The following is an 18,358-nucleotide window of genomic DNA, read 5'->3' on the forward strand; positions in this document are numbered from 1 at the left end:
ACAATATTACTTAAAGGCAACAAAAATTTATTAAATATTAGTACTACAAAATAAGCGTAAGATACGTTTGTACACTTTGTCTGGCAGAAGTTGTGGACTTCATTTCTGTGAAAAATAAAAAAGAAATAAAATTAAGAATATTAATTAAGTAATTGAGCCTCACTTACACCAGTCATAGTAGTCGTGATAGACTACATGTACAGGATGGCTGTATCCATATCTGTAACCACCATATCCATATCCACCATAGCCTCCGTATCCACCACTAAAAAATATAACAAATAATTTTTTATTTATTTAATATGTGTAATGTGAAATGAATGTTTTCTAAAAATCTGGATGTCTTTAGGGCTTTTACCCCGCTGTTAAAGATCCTTGACTGAGCTCGATGCTTTTCAGTTTTAAATAAATCGGACTTGGCTTGTAAATTCCATTGGGTGTGGTATTTTTATCATTGTCACGTATACATACGAGAAAAGCCTCAATGTATTCTGAAAATATCAAATTTCTAAAAGATTGTTAAATATAGCTAATCTAATTTGATTCGACTTTGTATTATTGTGGTCACTAACCCTCGAAATCTAATATTTGTACAACAGTATTTGATCAATGATGTATTATTAGCAGACATAAAAATTGCGAGGTTTATCGCTGAGTTGCTTTTATACAGGGTGACAAGAATTAGACGACTCATTTAACTGAAATAATATACCCAAACTATTTTATATTGTAGTCAATACATTTGTAGTAAAATGAAGAAGTTTGAATGATTTTGTACATACTATTTGTAGGAATTAGGTAAATGACTTTTTATTAAGACACTTTGATATGTATAAGAGTTTCTTTCAGATGAAAAAAAAAATATGCATTTTACTATTAATGTAATTAAACCTGTAGAAATAATAGTTGGGCTTTTATTTCTTCCTATCTTATCCCTTCTTTCTACCCAGGCAAGTATTTTATTAATAATTAAATCTAATTGCTTCTGACCACTAGAGGAAATAAAATACAATATTACTTAAAGGCAACAAAAATTTATTAAATATTAGTACTACAAAATAAGCGTAAGATACGTTTGTACACTTTGTCTGGCAGAAGTTGTGGACTTCATTTCTGTGAAAAATAAAAAAGAAATAAAATTAAGAATATTAATTAAGTAATAGAGCCTCACTTACACCAGTCATAGTAGTCGTGATAAACTACATGTACAGGATGGCTGTATCCATATCTGTAACCACCATATCCATATCCACCATAGCCTCCGTATCCACCACTAAAAAATATAACAAATAATTTTTTATTTATTTAATATGTGTTATGTAAAAAACATGCTTCACCAACAAAAAATTAAATGCAAATTTATTATAAACTTGGTATTGAACTTGACATTGATATGGAGATGTTAAAATTAGATACAAGTATGTATTTTTTCGGTAGCTTTAGTACCACTTTCATATTAATTTTTATAGTATTTAAAGAATTTTAAAAAATGGAAAAAAAAATTTATAGAATTATTTTTTACTTGTCTTACAGAAAAATAGTAGGTTCTTTTAAAACATTACTAAAATCTAAACATTTATAGACATTTTTTTCTACGTTTAGTATATAGGCAGAAAAAGCTTCAATTCGCTGGTTTTATAAGAAAATTTATTTTTCGAACCCTTGTTTTAAATTAAAAATGAAAAGGGGGTAATGAGTACATATTCTAAAAAGTTTAAATACACAGGGTGATTCTCAAATAAGCAAGGCAAATATCTTCAGGGCTGGTAGATCTCGACAAAAGAAAAATATTTTCTCTTTACCGTTTTTCAAATAAGTCCAAAATAACCAAGTAATTTTACTTTGAAAATTAAAAAAATGATTTTTTGCTTAAATTTTGAGAACCACTGGATCTTTTCTGGGGTGTTTTTCTTGTAAATTTAATTTGCTATACTCTGTTTTTTTTCTCAGGTAAGATTTCGACAGACGATGACAGAAAAAAAGCAGATGACGTCCCATACCAATCTATTTATTTTACTATAAAAAGTTTCTAATAATTTTTAAGTTAACTATGGATGGGTTTAAATATAAATCCGTCATGCGTCGTGTCTTCTTGTTTTTAACCAGTTTTATTGGTTTATTTAAAAAATGACAGATCGTATTTCAATTTTATTGGTTTGACGGAACGATGAACGACAAACGGACGCCGCGCCGATGCGTATGAACTCGCCTTTAGTTTTGACGCTTGTCAAAGTCTTGCCAAATTAGAGGTTATAATTTTGTGTCAACTTTTGTCAGTTTTGTCAAATACCCTGCGTTTTTGAAGATATGCATTTTGATTCGTGTTATGACGTGTGTTTTGTGTCTTTTGAAGTCAAGTGAAGGAAAAATCGAGTGAAAATTAACTGTAAACCCAGACCCAGAGCACAGTTTATGGTTAATACTCGCTGCCCAGGCAAAAAGTCTTATACACCAATAAAGATACCATCATTAAAGTTCGTATACCATCTCGTCGTAGATAAGTGCATCTCGAATATGGTAGAAGGACCATACTCTAAACACATACTAAAAACTGGAGTAGCTGTAAAATATCGACATCACACGATACGTAAATAATGGATTTTAGTACTGCACAAGAAAAATAATGCCAAAGGTACTGGTTTAAAAAATTAAGATTAAAGTTAATTAATCAACCTTTAAGGTACCTATAAAATTTGGTAAGTGTTATTAATTATAAAATAGTTTGTTTTATTTATGTTGTTTTATTTATTCCTGCGGAATATTACAAATTTGTATTTGTGCATAAGTTATATTAATAAATATAATCATAAATGCGGGAAGTTTCATAAAGCTTGAAAGTAAGAAATAGTTCTTTTTTATATTTTTTTGGTACGTGGTGTCTTGTTCTTGTTTGTTTTGTATTAACACATACCGTTTTTTATTAAATTAAATAACTCGATTACATTTTTTCAGTTTTATACAGTTTTTTTCACAATATTTTGAAGTAATCACTTGTCAGTCAAATTTTAAATATAATAATTTCCTGCTATGCGTTCCAGTTGTACCAACTTATTTCTTTGTAAAATAAAATAAACTACTTTAAAATTAAAATGACAGACACATCTATCACTGTCAAGGATCTTCTCGTTGGACAGACTATACCTATGTTGCCATATTATCAAGGAATTGTGTTTTTTTTAATTAAAAACTAGAAAAAAATTCAAAAAAGTTTTCAAAAAATTCCAAATTTTAATTTTTTTTTCGCGAAAAAATATACTACCTCTAAAAATATTTGCGCTTATTTAACATTCACCCTGTATGATAAAGTTAGAAATATTACAAAAATACTTAATTGAAAATATATAACAACAGTATTGTAAAAATAAGTAAAAAAGATACTTACAGACTCCTTCCAACAACTCCTCCAATGACTGCTCCTTTGGCTAGACCAACTCCTAGGGCGCCTGCTCCCAGAACTCCAGCACCAAGGAGTCCTGCCCCTATTGCACCAGCCCCTAATGCTCCAGCTCCTAGGGCTAAGCTTCCTAGGACCGGGGATCTTTTTTCTCTAATCACCTCCGGTGTGTAGACTGAGGCTGCGTTCGCAATGTAGATGGCACAGGCGAAAGCAACAAGCAATGAAATTTTCATGATTCTTCGGTGATTTTGTCTTGACTAAAAATGAAATAAAAAAAAGTGGCGAGACTGTTTTTTGGCTTAAACAGCGGAAAGTGATACTGATCTCTTTCGGACAAGTGGCCAACCTTTTATAGGACCTGAAGGAATATCTCGCTGTGCTGTCTGTCTCCCGAAGGTCGTCCGAATTAACATAGCTGCTGAATCGGCTATGATTTTACAAAAATTTGACCATTAATCAGCATTTCTTTGCTAGGTGTTAGAGAAATGCTTCCTTAAAAATTCTTCTTCAATAACTCTTTCTTGTAGCATCAACTTTTATAAAAATGTTTTAGAAAGATAGGAAACATAGTTCTAGAATCATGAAAATATCAGTATATGTAGGAAATTTTATGTAGATTCTGAATATATACACCTTTAAAGGCTTAGATATCTTGGTTTTTTGAGAAAATTAAATTTTTGAACCCTCGTTTTTTTATGATGGCTAAAACGTCCTCTACATCTATTACTGTTCTCGTAAGGTTACAATGGCCTATATTTTCTTAATATACACCTTTTACTTAACAAATAACAGCAGTTTGAATAAAATCGATGACATGACGAAAATCGCCAATTTTCACAAACAAAAAATGCCCATTTTTTGTTACTTTTTACTCATTTTCAAAGGTCTTAGGAAGATAAAAAACCTAGTCCTAAAATTATCAAATTATCACTATTTGTAGGAAATTTTATGTAGATTCAGAACACATAGACCTTCAGACGCTTAGATATCTTGGTTTTGTGAGAAAAATTATTTTTTGAGCCTTTGTTTTTGAGCTATTTATGATGATGGTTAAAACGTCCCCGGCATCTGTTACTGTTCTCGTAGAACTACAATGGTCTATATTTTCTCATTCTACGCCTTTTAATTAGTAAATAACGGCAGTTTTAACAAAATCGGTGACATGACGAAAATTGCCAAGTTTCACGCCCATTTTTTGGCTATTTTTACATATTTTCAAAGGCCTTAGAAAAATAGTAATCACAGCCATAAAATTAAAAAAATTTCAGCTTTTATAGAAAATTTTATGTAGATTCAGAATATAGACTATATACCTTTGGATGCCTAGATGCCTTTTTACACACTTTTGATGAAACGTTTCCTACATCCATTACCGTTCTTGTAAGACTATAATGGCCTATATTTTGTTAATCTACGCCTTTTTGTTAATATCGCGAATTTTCGTGAGTGCGGAAAAAAGTCGAAAAAATGCCCAATTTTTGGCTATTTTTCACACATTTTCAAAGGCCTTAGAAAGATAGTAATCATAGCCATAAAATTGTGAAAATTTCATTTATGGGAAATTTTATCTAGATTCAGAATATACCTTTAAAGGCTTAGATATCTTGGTTTTTTGAGAAAATTAAATTTTTGAACCCTCGTTTTTTTATGATGGCTAAAACGTCCTCTACATCTATTACTGTTCTCGTAAGGTTACAATGGCCTATATTTTCTTAATATACACCTTTTACTTAACAAATAACAGCAGTTTGAATAAAATCGATGACATGACGAAAATCGCCAATTTTCACAAACAAAAAATGCCCATTTTTTGTTACTTTTTACTCATTTTCAAAGGTCTTAGGAAGATAAAAAACCTAGTCCTAAAATTATCAAATTATCACTATTTGTAGGAAATTTTATGTAGATTCAGAAGACATAGACCTTCAGACGCTTAGATATCTTGGTTTTGCGAGAAAATTTATTTTTTGAGCCTTTGTTTTTGAGCTATTTATGATGATGGTTAAAACGTCCCCTGCATCTGTTACTGTTCTCGTAGAACTACAATGGTCTATATTTTCTTATTCTACGCCTTTTAATTAGTAAATAACGGCAGTTTTAACAAAATCGGTGACATGACGAAAATTGCCAAGTTTCACGCCCATTTTTTGGCTATTTTTACATATTTTCAAAGGCCTTAGAAAAATAGTAATCACAGCCATAAAATTAAGAAAATTTTATGTAGATTCAGAATATAGACACCTTTGGATGCCTAGATACCTTGGTTTTGTGAGGAAATCAATTTTTTGAACCCTTGTTTTTTACCCACTTTTGATGAAACGTTTCCTACATCCACTACCGTTCTTGTAAGACTATAATGGCCTATATTTTGTTAATCTACGCCTTTTTGTTAATATCGCGAATTTTCGTGAGTGCGGAAAAAAGTCGAAAAAATGCCCAATTTTTGGCTATTTTTCACACATTTTCAAAGGCCTTAGAAAGATAGTAATCATAGCCATAAAATTGTGAAAATTTCATTTATGGGAAATTTTATCTAGATTCAGAATATACCTTTAAAGGCTTAGATATCTTGGTTTTTTGAGAAAATTAAATTTTGAACCCTCGTTTTTTTTATGATGGCTAAAACGTCTCTACATCTATTACTGTTCTCGTAAGGTTACAATGGCCTATATTTTCTTAATATACACCTTTTACTTAACAAATAACAGCAGTTTGAATAAAATCGATGACATGACGAAAATCGCCAATTTTCACAAACAAAAAAATGCCCATTTTTTTTGTTACTTTTTACTCATTTTCAAAGGTCTTAGGAAGATAAAAACCTAGTCCTAAAATTATCAAATTATCACTATTTGTAGGAAATTTTATGTAGATTCAGAAGACATAGACCTTCAGACGCTTAGATATCTTGGTTTTGCGAGAAAATTTATTTTTGAGCCTTTGTTTTTGAGCTATTTATGATGATGGTTAAAACGTCCCCTGCATCTGTTACTGTTCTCGTAGAACTACAATGGTCTATATTTTCTTATTCTACGCCTTTTAATTAGTAAATAACGGCAGTTTTAACAAAATCGGTGACATGACGAAAATTGCCAAGTTTCACGCCCATTTTTTGGCTATTTTTACATATTTTCAAAGGCCTTAGAAAAATAGTAATCACAGCCATAAAATTAAGAAAATTTCAGCTTTTATAGAAAATTTTATGTAGATTCAGAATATAGACTATATACCTTTGGATGCCTAGATGCCTTTTTACACACTTTTGATGAAACGTTTCCTACATCCATTACCGTTCTTGTAAGACTATAATGGCCTATATAATAACGCGAATATTCGTGAGTGTGGAAAAAAGTTGAAAAAATGCCCAATTTTTGGCTATTTTTCACACATTTTCAAAGGCCTTAGAAAGATAGTAATCATAGCCATAAAATTGTGAAAATTTCATTTATGGGAAATTTTATCTAGATTCAGAATATACCTTTAAAGGCTTAGATATCTTGGTTTTGCGGGAAAATTAATTTTTTGGACCCTTGTATTGAGAATGTTCATGGACTGCTCGGGTCTTTATGAAAATTGATTTTTCGAGCGTTTTGGTGGTTAATTATTATTTAAATTATAATGACTGTATATTATATTGAATAAAAAAGGAATATTTAAGAGGTTTTATAATAAAGATATGATTATTATCTAAACAAATTTTTATATAACCGGATTTTATTTAACATTTTAGAATTTAAAATTCAGGTGTATCACAAAACTGTAATCATCTATTCTATAATAAATATGCTAATATATAGACGGTTTTTGGATAGGTCGTTAATATTTTTGTGGATTTTCCGGTAAAATCAGATACAGAGTGTTATGACAATAGTAATAATAAATTTAAAAAAAAAAACTTTTGATTTTAGGACGTTAAAATGTTAATTTTTTATTAGCATATCTAGTTTTTTAATCGTTTCACCTGGTCAAAATGGTTTATTTTTAGTATATCGTATTTATTACACAATTCAAACGACTTGTGCTGCTTCTAATAAAATATAGCTTTCAGTGAGATGATAAGATGTGCAGATACTAAAAGGCTTATACTAATATTTATTATCTTATAGAAAGTAGTTCACAAAATTTGATACTTCCTGGAAGTGAAAAAACCTTAATGGGACTCCATGGTTATGATCTTGAAAAAATATACCAGATATACTGGTAAATATTGCCTACAGCAGTCTGCAGGGATGGTATTATCAATACCGTTCAGTTTTTCATGAACTGCTTTAATTTAAGGTTTAGCCTTGTCGTAATATTTTTTCGGTGAACGCAGTTAATCATTGGGTAGGTCAAGATTATATTTTTACAGTGCATTTTTGTTACATTGCATTTTGTAATTAGTTAGACCATGGATTTGCACTGAGAAGCTGATATTGTAAGTTCAAAGAGTCTTATTTTTAAAAAGAATAAAATAAATAAATAACTACCTGTAAAGGTAAATTGTTTTTTGAGAAATGAATGAACATTGCTATGGTGACGATAAGAAATCCCAAATACGTTATTTCCAACAACTCTGTAATAAGAAAATAAATTAGCATATTGAATGGCTAATATTACCTTGTTGAGATGAGCTAGTATTTATTTAAGATTTTTCTAAACGGGTTTTTGGATGTAGATGATGGTAGTTCCCTAAGTCTGAGATCAACAGATTTTTTATGTCTGGTGGGGAAACTATTTACTTTGCAATTTCTATAAATATATACCGTCATATATCTGTTATTACACAAATATTTTCATAATGAAGTTTATCAAGTTCTTATCCGTGCTGTGTTTAGTGGTTGTCTGTTGTAATTCAGCCCCTTACGAATGTAAGTATTTTCACAAATTATTTTAAATAATTTTTAACACTCGTCAATGATACTTTAAAAACCGGAATTTTAACAGAAACACATTAAGAAAATTAAAACTAATACCTTGTGGAATTTTCATAAATTTGATATTCATTCGTGTGGAATAAATAAGTACATTTAAAATTTATGTAAATTTTTTAAATAGGCTTTAAGATTTTTTGTATCCTGTATCTTATTAGTAGATAATACCACACATAACATGGAATATATTACCCTGTGATAATATGTACTACAAAATATAGGAAACGTGTTTATATTTTCTATGTCCGCATCTAGATATTCCTGGTATTGAATACAATGGAGACATATATGTTCCTTTGGAATTCGCTCCTGGTATACGAGTAGTCCGATCTCCGAGGCACCATCATGGAGGATCATCTGCAAATGCTGATGCAAACGCAGAGGCTGGTAGTCTCAGCGGTCCTTTTGGAGGAGGTGATGCCAACGCCAAAGCTCAAGCCAGTGCCGATGGTAACACATACATATTAAACAATAATAACAAGTTAATTGAATGTTACCTTTAATGTAGCAGGTGGTTTTGTCTTCCCTGGCCAATTTGGAAACAACGAAGGAGGATTTAACAAACTAGGAGGTTTTGAAGGTCCAGGTCCAGGCTTTGGAGGACCTGGCAGTCATCATGGCGGTCCAGGTTTTGGAGGACACGGGCAGCCAGGTTTCGGACCACCAAGACCAGCCGGACCTGGTGCATTTGGAGGGCCTGACTTTGGTAATTATGTTATATTATGATGTAGTTCTTTTTTAAATTATTAATTTGTAAAATTCAAGGAGGATCTAATGCGGAATCTAACGCAAATGCCAATGCCGGAGATGGTTCTTCATTCCACGGTGGACAGGCAGCTGGACACAATGGACAAGGAGGTGCCAATGCGGGTAAATATATAATAAATAACGCATAGAACTTCGTCTGGGGCTGTGACTTATTTTTTTGTATGATTTAGGTGCTAGTGGAACTGGAGAAGCCAATGCTAATGCACAAACCCAAACATTTACTGGGAATGGCTTTACTGCGACCTCATCCTCCGCAAGCAGCTCCAGCAAAAGCCAAGGTGGTTATAATGGAGGTGCAAACAGCGTAGCTACGGCCAATGCTGTTGCTAGTAGTTAAATTTTAAATGTTATATTTATTATTTTTATATATGTTTTAAAATAAATCCCACCTGCACCCTAATTTTATTATTTGTTTTTTCTTAACCTTTTCATTTGAATTGCCGCGTTACTATACAATTATGTCGGGATTTTTCTAATTACGTGCCATCTATGCAGAAATGATCAAATTAGGAAATTTAACTCCACCCTTAGGTCACTGTAATTTTCTAATCCTTGTATAAAATTATTGAATATTAAGTACTAAAAAAATGAATAATTCAACTTTAACTAGTATTTAGGAATTTCTACAGTAAATATTTTAATAATGTTTATTCAACAGATCAATAATTTAATTTTTAAGTCGTGTATGTCTGGTTGCCTGCGGTATTTAAACACCATTAAGGTTGGCAATAAAGAATAAGTAACTAGGTTCGCGGTTGGCAATCGTGAAAACAAAAGACGACACATGGCGTCCTTTTCTCTGGTTACGTGTCACATGTGCGTCTTTTTTTGAATTCAAAGTTCTTGGCCAAATATATTTCTAAAAAAAGACTAAAAGGTGAGAGAGTGCTTTTTGGCACACATTTGAGATTTAAAATTTATATATTTTTGTTTATTTTACAGTTAACAGTATAGCTTTTCAACTACAAACTAAACCATAACCGGTATTTTTTAGGAACTACAAAATGAAGAATCTTGCTTCAGGAGATATTTGGATTTCTAAAAAGATCTACGACGATGCAGAAACTGCCTACTATGAAAATGCTGCCAAGGTATGTTCTATTATTTACATCTGTTGATTTTAAGAGTTTAACTGTTTATTTTGGCTAAAGCTAAAACTATGTGTTAGTATCCGATGCCAAGGTTTTATTCAAGAATATTCAGTATTCTAAACGCTTCAAAACACACATGGTAATTTTATGTTCTATACTTACTATATCTGCTTTTCATATAACAATACATTCATTTAAAGGCAGTGGTATTATTTCTATAATCATCTTGTTTTTCTGTATAAAAACCTTGTATATTAACCTAAACTGAACCAATACTATCATCCTAAAGTAATTTATATTTCATTATTGCATTTCTGAAGTACCATGCAATTTAATGAAGTTATAATGAACATATCAGGTTGAATTAATTAACTTTAAACTTTTTTGGTGCAGGCAGCTCTAACTCCTTTGGCTGGGGAAGTGGCCAAAGCACGACAGAAGTTGATTGAGAGTAGAGATACATTTTCTGTGAGTAATGTTTATATTTAGTTCTTTAAATCTTTATTGGTTTGGTTTCTGTATTGGAGTTGCTTAACTTTTATACTTTTATGTGAACATATGTTTTGCAAGTGCTTGAAAGTATGTTTTAATCATTAACAAATAATTTAACAATTATTAATAGTCGGTACAAAAGTTTGATAATCACTATTGTAATAATCTGTATATTAAAATATATATGTGTCTAGCATGTTATTCATTAGTCTATTAACATTAATACATATCATTGAGTAATATTGCATGTATTTTGTGGTATGGGTTATTCATGGTCCTTGGTTTCTGTGTGTTCATGTCATCTCACCCTGCACTGCATTTGCTTAGCTTCCCTGATTTGAGTAAGTATTTGTTAGAAATTTAACAATAAAATAAGTTTTTTTGTTTTAGATAGTGAGAAAATTATAGTACTAATTTGTTCATTTAAAGTATTATGTTATGATTATTGTTTTTTTTTCTAGAGTGATGTAGCCAACATTCTATCAGTTGATGTTGGAGCAATCAAATTCATCGAAAAGAAAGTTGTTGCATTAGAAAAAGGTAATTTAAAATTTTTTCTTGGTCAACTTCTTATTGAGGTTTTTTTGTCTAAAGTTTTTAGTGAGGTCTTAGACAAAGTGAAATTGCTCGAGAGTCGATTAACTGTTTTGGAGAAAGCCAATGCATCTGTTCACTCGGTCCATGAAATAAATGTTCAAAAAGCTCCACAGATTGAAGAGACTGCTTCTAAGCCTGCAGATGAAGATGATGATGATATTGATTTGTTTGCTTCTGATTCAGACGAAGAGTCTGCTGAGGCTGCCAAAATTCGAGAGGAAAGACTTGCTGCTTATGCTGCCAAAAAATCGAAGAGTAAGTTGCTGCAATTGGAAATTTGAAATGTTTTGTTATAATACATGATAATAATTTTACTATAGAACCAGCCCTCATTGCTAAATCAAATATTATACTTGATGTGAAGCCTTGGGATGATGAAACTGACATGAAAGTCATGGAGGAAAATGTCAGAAAAATTCAGACTGATGGTTTGTTATGGGGTGCTGCAAAATTGGCACCTTTAGCTTTTGGAATTCATAAGCTTCAAATATCTTGTGTAGTTGAAGATGACAAGGTTTCTATAGATTGGTTAACTGAACAAATTGAAGCACTCGAGGATTTTGTAAGAAATAAAAGTTTTTAAAATAATTCTTGTATTAATTTCTCGATTTTTTTTTCAGGTTCAAAGTGTCGATATAGCTGCTTTCAATAAAATTTAAACTAATTTAATTAATTGTTTCATTCTTAAAATAAAGTATTTTTCAGTTTTTTTGCCGTTTAGTTACCTTTTGGTTGTAGAATTGATAATAGGCTCCTTCACCATTTTATCAACAAATTGCAAGAAACAAATTGAAAGGTCCTGGGGAAAAACTTGATAAGCGCCAATTTTTTAATTTTAGGATTTTACGATACCGTCGCGACAAAATGTATAAACTATACAGGGCAATAAGTTGTTTAATCCTATGCCTAGTAAAAATATAGAATATACAGAAAGAACCTGATACCCACCAGCTGTACAGGGCTCACATGTAAAATGGCGCTTATCATGTTTGTTGTTTCTCCTGAATCCTTCAATTTTAATGCATTAAGTTTTTCTCAAATGTTTTCTAGGAATATAAGGCAGATAGTTTGGAAAGTACTAAGCTAATTTCTAACCTTTTTATTTTTAGGTACACTGACATTCTAGTACACATATTAACAACTTTTATATGTTGTGGTTCATTTGGTAATTAATTTTTTTCTAGATTGATGTAGCCAATATTCTATCAGTTGATGTTGGAGCAATTAAATTCATCGAAAAAAAAGTTGTTGCTTTAGGAAAAGGTAATTTTATATTTTTTCTTGCTCAACTTATTATTGACTTTTTTGTCAAAAGATTTTAGTGAGTTCTTAGACAAAGTGAAAGCGCTCGGGAGTCGATTAACTGCTTTGGATAAAGCCAATGCATCTGTTCACTCAGTCCATGAAATAAATGTTCAAAAAGTTCGACAGATTGAAGAGACTGCTTCTAAGCCTGCAGATGATAATCATATTGATCTGTTTGCTTCTGATTCAGATGAAGAGTCTGCCGAAGCTTCCATAATTAGAGAAGAAAGACTTGCTTATGCTGCCAAAAAAAAGTTCCTACAATTGGATATTTGGCTAACTGAGCAAATTAAAGCTCTGGACAAATTGAAGCATAAGCTCCAAATATCTTGTGTAGTTGAAGATGACAAAGTTTCTATAGATTGGCTACTGCTTCTTAAGCAAATTGAAGCTCTCGAGGATTATGTAAGGGAACAAGTTACATTTAAAATAATTCTTGCATGGTTTTTTGATTTTTTTTCAGGTTCAAAGTGTTGATATAGCTGCTTTCAATAAAATTTAAATTAATGTAATGTATTGTTTCGTTCTTAAAATAAAGTGTTTTTCAGTTCTCTGCTGTTTAATTACGTTTTTGTCGTAGAATAGATTATAATACTTGTGGCTCCTTCACCATTTTCTTAACAAATTGCCAGAAATTAATTTTAATGAATTAAGTTTTTCAAATGTTTTCTAGGAATAAGAGAGATGTTGGATTGGAAATAAAAATACTAAGATAATTTCTAAACCTTTTATTTTTAGGGACACTAACATTCTAGTACACATATTAACGACTTTTATATGTCGTGGTTCATTTGGTATTTAATTTTTTTTCTAGAAAGTGATTATGCAATAGTCAGTAGATTATTTATTGCTCAATAGAATAGAGACCTTCTTTTAGAATAAATTTTAGGTTTTAAGTAGCACAGTTGATTTTAAACAATTAAAGGAGGGTATAGCCCATGCAATTTTAGTCACTATTTCAATTAAGTTCAGTGTTTAGTTCAGATCACGTGTCACATGCAACTTAACGAGATATTTATATTAGTTCCATGAGACACATATCTTCATTTTGTTTTAAATAAATTGTTTTATGGTAATATATATTGTAGTATGTATTTTCTGTTTTAATCAGTCTTACCCAGCAATCACAGAACAAATCATCTAAATATTTTTCTCAATTTTATTTCAATAACATATACATATTTATGTGCTTACTGGGCAACAGTCACAATAAGAACTGTATATTTTATTTTTATTAAAGGAAAACTATACATTAAGTAAATTCGATATTTGCCATATAATCTGTTATTGATTTAAATTGTTCAATTCCGTTCTACATATAATAATTTCCTTGATATGTATAGTTTTATCGCAAGATATAAAACCTATAGGACTTACTGGAATTAACCTGTCTTCTAAAACAGAATATACATCTTTACAGACTATTCAACAAAAGACTGCAATTTTATGTTATGTTTTTTATCGAATCTTACGCATTTGTGTAACAAATTTCATATAAAATTTTTAGTATAAACTTAAATATAAAAATATATTAATAGTAGGCATTTAATAACATGAAACCAGGGTACTATACAAGTTCTGATTCGTTAGAAGTTTCTGATGCTTTTTTTACCTCTTTAAATTAAATTATTAATATTTTTATTTTTATTGCCAATTTTCGTGATTTATTGAAATTGAAACATAAGAAACTTCTAAGATCTTTTTTGTGAATAACCCTGTATATAAAGAGTATTTTTGCTTAAAGCTAAGGGACCCTTTTTTGAAGGATTTTATAAATATGTATATGACTACGAACGATAGCAGTTCGAGGATAGATTTTTTTTAGGTAATGGAATGGATTCACTTACTAACTCTCTGTGCAACATCATATAATACTTATTTCTATTATCCTAGGAGGAAAGAAGGACCCGAAAAACATCAAATATATCGTTTTATTCCAACAATTTTTTACTTAACGCGTTTTAAATTTCTATCAAGGTTTATTAAGACAAATGGATTTATTGTCCAGCAGGGAGGTCTAAAGATTGATGTTTTTTCGGAGCCTCTGAACAAATATAGAAAAGTTGTAACTAGGAAACACTCATTTATATTATGTTAGAGAAGAAGCACTTTATCGATAATAAATATTGTTTTTTTGTTAGACAATGATTTTTTTGGGGAAAAAGTTTTTTTTTTGAAAGAAACAATGGCGATATTCGAATATTAAACAATACCGTAGGTTTATAAAACGATAGAAAAAGGTTTATTTGAACTTCGATTTCCATTATAAATAGTTTGTTTTAAAACAACGTTAAAATGAAGCAAAGAATAAAATTATGATTGTCCGGCGTCTAAGTGTTCCTCTTCGGAAGAATATATTTGCGATTCAGCCAGAGATGACTGCTTTGATAAACTCTGGAAAAGAAATGTGTGTTATTTCCTTTGTACCGAACGAATATTTTTGCGTTTTCTGTTCAGCCGTTTATTTGTATGTCGTTCTGTTTGTCTTTGAAAAAGAAATATTCTAGCGATGGGAACTATCGAATGAATTAGACTATCGAATGGTTACTGAATGAATGATTTCAGCTATCGAATAGTTTTATTCGAATAAAATCATTCATTCATTTGTATACTAAAGCATATGTGACAACCTCGCCGTGCGACTAAATGGTTATCGTTGCGCCACGAGCCACGACTATCGAATGCTTTTGATAAATGAAATTTAGTATTCGTTTGATTTTTGTGTGCGTCAGTTGCATTATTAATTCTTCCAAATTTTTATAACTTCGCCTTGTAAATACTATGCTATTTTTGCGTTTATTAAAATATTTAAAATACTAAAATAGTCGTTTTTTTTTTTTTAATTGACGATTGTGTCGAAGTGGTCAAAATTTTTCCGAAAATTTGTTTGATTTTCCGTAGCCCGATCTTTCAATTATTTAATTTTGTATGTATATTATGGTTAGATTAGATTACATTTTTTAATGGGAAATTTTGAGAAGTAGCAATTTTTAAGAGAGATGAGATGAACTTCCAATTAATTTTAAAAATACATATTTGTATTTTAGACGTTTTAATAATATGAATTAGTTGAACTTAATCATCATATTTAAGTAATGTGGTTAAGTAAATGGGGTTATCAAACTCAAATTTTGGGGTGAGAAAATTAAATTGAAAGTTTTACACGTGCCAATTTAAAAAAAAATGTTAACAATGTTTGTATTTTGTTTATGCTAATTCTCTTACATGTAGTTTTTTGCGAAGAAATATTTCATTTATTTTTTAAAGTAAATGCCAGTAAAAGTAAATATTATTTTTAAATAGTAATATTAAGTAATAAAAATTAATATAAATAATTTTGATTTCTAATTTTTTATTTATATTTTCCTTCCATTACACTGCATGCTTAGAAAATTAATAAATGTTTATATTTCATGATTTTAAAATTTGTTGTTAATATAACAAATTAGTTCTGTAATTATTATTATTTAATAAACCAACATTGCCATTTAGAGACTATATTATTTTTAAATAGGATCTAATATAAATACTTTTGACTTCTATTTGTTGTTTATATTTTGATACTACTTAAAAAAAATGTTTATATTATTAAATGATTTTAAATTTTGTATAACAAATTATTAGTGTTATTATTATTTATTAAACCAGTCTTTGCTTAAAAACATTAAAAATAATTTTCCTGTATCCAAAATAAAAAGTATTATTGCAGTGTAACAACAGAATATTAATAAAAAAATGCAAAACATATAGCCATACTATCCCTAACTAACTAATGCTAAAGAAAAATATTCTTTGCTAATACCAACTAATACGAATATATGGCAACAGCGCCCTTCATAATGTATTTTCTGTGTAAATACTAGCACCTCAATAAAAAAATAATGTGTCCTTATCTTTATTAGACTCCGCAAAAATCAAAAGATGCCGGCTTCTTTCATAGCATTGCCACCGACCGCTGTCGGGTTTCTAGGAAAGAAACCTACGTCGCCGGACGACAACTAAAATCCAGTTTATATTTTATTAAAATCGATCCTGACGAATAAATGAATTTGATAAATGAATGAATTTTATAAATGAATGGTTTTTGCTGCCGAATTACTAGAATACAATATTTCAAGGCAGATCACGCATCTATTCGATAATTTTTATTCGAATAGTTTTCGACGAATGTTTTCTTACTAGCTATCGAATTATTCGAATGAATTGCAACTATCGAATGTTTCGATAGTATTCATTCGATAGTTCCCACTACTAAAATATTGTTCTAAACAACTATACAGGGTGGTCCGAACCGAACTGTATTCCGGAAACATCAGCAGCATATTCTGCAGATAAAAATAAGTAACGTCAATATTTGGATGAAGGTTAGGTTGTAATAGTCAATACATGTCATTATTGACAAAAAATAAACAGGTTGAGTAAATAGTTATTTGACTAAAATATAATCTAGGAAATTTTTATTTTGGTAAAGGTGTGGATCCGGTGGCTGACCTTGAAGCCCATATTTGCTGCATTTGATCATCGATTCTACGCAAGCGCACATCATCGATGTTGCCAAATTGCAGTTTATTTTCGAATTATTTGCAGTTGAAAAAATTTTTTTTGAGTGTTAATCAATAATAATACAAATTCTATAATTAATTTTATAATTTCAGATTTATCTTGATATCCAAAATTAAGGTAAGAAGGATAATGAAGATTGTGAAATGAAAGTATTATGAATATATAATTTTTTTTAAACCTTTATTTAAACATTTATTTATTTACATTAGAATTAAAAATTATCATTTACGGATTTTTTCTTAATGGTTTTAAACTATTAGAAATGAGAACAATACACGTCAATGGGAGATAGAGGTAATATTTTACCTATAATGTTTGTATTTTGTATCATAATTTCTTAAAAATATCAAGTTAGTGGATTAATAGCAATTTTAGACATATATTTTATCGAAGAGTATGTGTGTTGATAAGACTAAAATAAGCTTTATGTTTTATCTTTTTCTCTTTAGAAGGGAGATGGTTTGTGTCGTAGAATAACATTACAGTATTTAATATCGTGTACTTTGATACGCTTTTCTTAATTTACTGTAATTTCTTGTTTCCTATAATGCCAAATCTTGACAATATGGTGAAGGTTGAGTTTTGATTTTATTAGTTTTATACCTGTGTTTATACAAGACCAAATTAAGACTTAGTTTGTGATTTATATTAAGATCTTTCTTATAATATTTGTTATGTCTGAATCTTAATACTATATTATGCTTTGTCTGGAAAATAAATGTTAAAATATTTTTTTTGCATATCCTATTCCATCCGTCCATTAGGAAAAATATGGTTTATAAATCATATTATGCTAAGAAAATCACATAAATTAGGTGTAAGAATAGAGAAATCTACAGATAGCACAAAAATTTATGCAATATATGTATAAGCAGAATATTAAACAAGGTAACTGTTAATGTTGCTGAAGCTGATTCTACAATTTTATAAGGCCTCCGTAGTTTTGATAGAATGTTAAAAAAACATGTTATGAACATGACATGGAGCTACAGCATTTAAAAATTAAAAAAAAAAAGAAAAAACTTGGACATATCCCTTTTAATTTCCCGAATTTTTAATATAGCACTTTTAAGGATAGCATAATAATCTAGAGCAATTAGATTAATTATAGGAATCTAGAGTTTTATTTCTATTTAATTTTATTGACTATCAAAATACATAATAAGCGTTCCCATGTTGTGCGAAATATTAAAATAATATAAATAATATACCGGGCGTACTATGATTGAAAA

General features: G+C 29.8%; 5 protein-coding genes across 8 annotated transcripts in view; 3 read left to right on the top strand and 2 right to left on the bottom strand.

Moving 5' to 3' along the window:
• Nucleotides 1-311: 311 nt before the first annotated feature.
• On the bottom strand, nt 312-3,726 carry LOC115875079 (acanthoscurrin-1-like). Its single transcript, XM_030890446.1, has 3 exons — nt 3,383-3,726; nt 1,176-1,273; nt 312-1,113 (listed from the first exon to the last, which is right to left on the bottom strand). Coding segments are annotated over exons 1-3 (348 nt in total). The 5' UTR covers nt 3,631-3,726; the 3' UTR covers nt 312-1,111.
• Nucleotides 3,727-8,083: 4,357 nt separating this feature from the next.
• Nucleotides 8,084-9,478, top strand: LOC115875078 (glycine-rich protein DOT1-like). Its single transcript, XM_030890445.1, has 5 exons — nt 8,084-8,247; nt 8,566-8,760; nt 8,819-9,016; nt 9,076-9,180; nt 9,249-9,478. The coding sequence occupies exons 1-5, from the start codon at nt 8,178-8,180 to the stop codon at nt 9,413-9,415; spliced, it is 735 nt and encodes a 244-aa protein (XP_030746305.1). The 5' UTR covers nt 8,084-8,177; the 3' UTR covers nt 9,416-9,478.
• Nucleotides 9,479-9,811: 333 nt separating this feature from the next.
• On the top strand, nt 9,812-11,965 carry LOC115875076 (probable elongation factor 1-delta). 3 transcript variants are annotated; one of them, XM_030890442.1, is made up of 7 exons: nt 9,831-9,955; nt 10,021-10,169; nt 10,563-10,637; nt 11,123-11,201; nt 11,256-11,513; nt 11,579-11,820; nt 11,879-11,965. In XM_030890442.1, exons 2-7 carry the CDS (start codon nt 10,083-10,085, stop codon nt 11,915-11,917), a joined length of 780 nt encoding a protein of 259 aa, XP_030746302.1. In that variant the 5' UTR covers nt 9,831-9,955; nt 10,021-10,082; the 3' UTR covers nt 11,918-11,965. The 3 variants fall into 3 exon arrangements, with proteins under 3 accessions (XP_030746303.1, XP_030746302.1, XP_030746304.1); XM_030890443.1 differs by lacking the exon at nt 10,563-10,637 and having other exon boundaries at nt 9,812-9,955; nt 10,073-10,169; XM_030890444.1 differs by lacking the exon at nt 10,563-10,637.
• Nucleotides 11,966-12,231: 266 nt separating this feature from the next.
• On the top strand, nt 12,232-13,110 carry LOC115875008 (probable elongation factor 1-delta). Its single transcript, XM_030890320.1, has 4 exons — nt 12,232-12,333; nt 12,443-12,521; nt 12,574-12,968; nt 13,027-13,110. Exons 1-4 carry the CDS (start codon nt 12,232-12,234, stop codon nt 13,063-13,065), a joined length of 615 nt encoding a protein of 204 aa, XP_030746180.1. The 3' UTR covers nt 13,066-13,110.
• Nucleotides 13,111-13,276: 166 nt separating this feature from the next.
• Nucleotides 13,277-18,358, bottom strand: part of LOC115875080 (NACHT domain- and WD repeat-containing protein 1) — a 122,460-nt gene continuing 117,378 nt past the window's right edge. For both annotated transcript variants that reach the window (XM_030890447.1, XM_030890448.1), the window contains exon 26: nt 13,277-14,957. In XM_030890447.1, the coding sequence (XP_030746307.1) occupies nt 14,877-14,957 (81 nt within the window). In that variant the 3' untranslated portion in view covers nt 13,277-14,876. The remainder of the gene's footprint in view (nt 14,958-18,358) is intronic.

Source organism: Sitophilus oryzae, unplaced genomic scaffold, assembly GCF_002938485.1.
Source record: "Sitophilus oryzae breed Bouriz unplaced genomic scaffold, Soryzae_2.0 scaffold_1318_pilon_pilon, whole genome shotgun sequence".
Lineage (NCBI taxonomy): Eukaryota > Metazoa > Arthropoda > Insecta > Coleoptera > Curculionidae > Sitophilus > Sitophilus oryzae.

Bases quoted from the DNA above. Each gene is read 5' to 3' on its own strand.
- LOC115875079 (XM_030890446.1), bottom strand. From the start codon at position 3,630: ATGAAAATTTCATTGCTTGTTGCTTTCGCCTGTGCCATCTACATTGCG. The intron at 1,274-3,382 runs GTAAGTATCTTT...TATATTTTTTAG, and splicing joins GGAGTTGTTGGAAGGAGTCT to TGGTGGATACGGAGGCTATG.
- LOC115875078 (XM_030890445.1), top strand. From the start codon at position 8,178: ATGAAGTTTATCAAGTTCTTATCCGTGCTGTGTTTAGTGGTTGTCTGT. The intron at 8,761-8,818 runs GTAACACATACA...CCTTTAATGTAG, and splicing joins AGCTCAAGCCAGTGCCGATG to CAGGTGGTTTTGTCTTCCCT. The intron at 9,181-9,248 runs GTAAATATATAA...TGTATGATTTAG, and splicing joins ACAAGGAGGTGCCAATGCGG to GTGCTAGTGGAACTGGAGAA.
- LOC115875076 (XM_030890442.1), top strand. From the start codon at position 10,083: ATGAAGAATCTTGCTTCAGGAGATATTTGGATTTCTAAAAAGATCTAC. The intron at 11,514-11,578 runs GTAAGTTGCTGC...ATTTTACTATAG, and splicing joins TGCTGCCAAAAAATCGAAGA to AACCAGCCCTCATTGCTAAA. The intron at 11,821-11,878 runs GTAAGAAATAAA...TTTTTTTTTCAG, and splicing joins TTGAAGCACTCGAGGATTTT to GTTCAAAGTGTCGATATAGC.
- LOC115875008 (XM_030890320.1), top strand. From the start codon at position 12,232: ATGGCGCTTATCATGTTTGTTGTTTCTCCTGAATCCTTCAATTTTAAT. The intron at 12,334-12,442 runs GTACTAAGCTAA...ATTTTTTTCTAG, and splicing joins TAAGGCAGATAGTTTGGAAA to ATTGATGTAGCCAATATTCT. The intron at 12,969-13,026 runs GTAAGGGAACAA...ATTTTTTTTCAG, and splicing joins TTGAAGCTCTCGAGGATTAT to GTTCAAAGTGTTGATATAGC.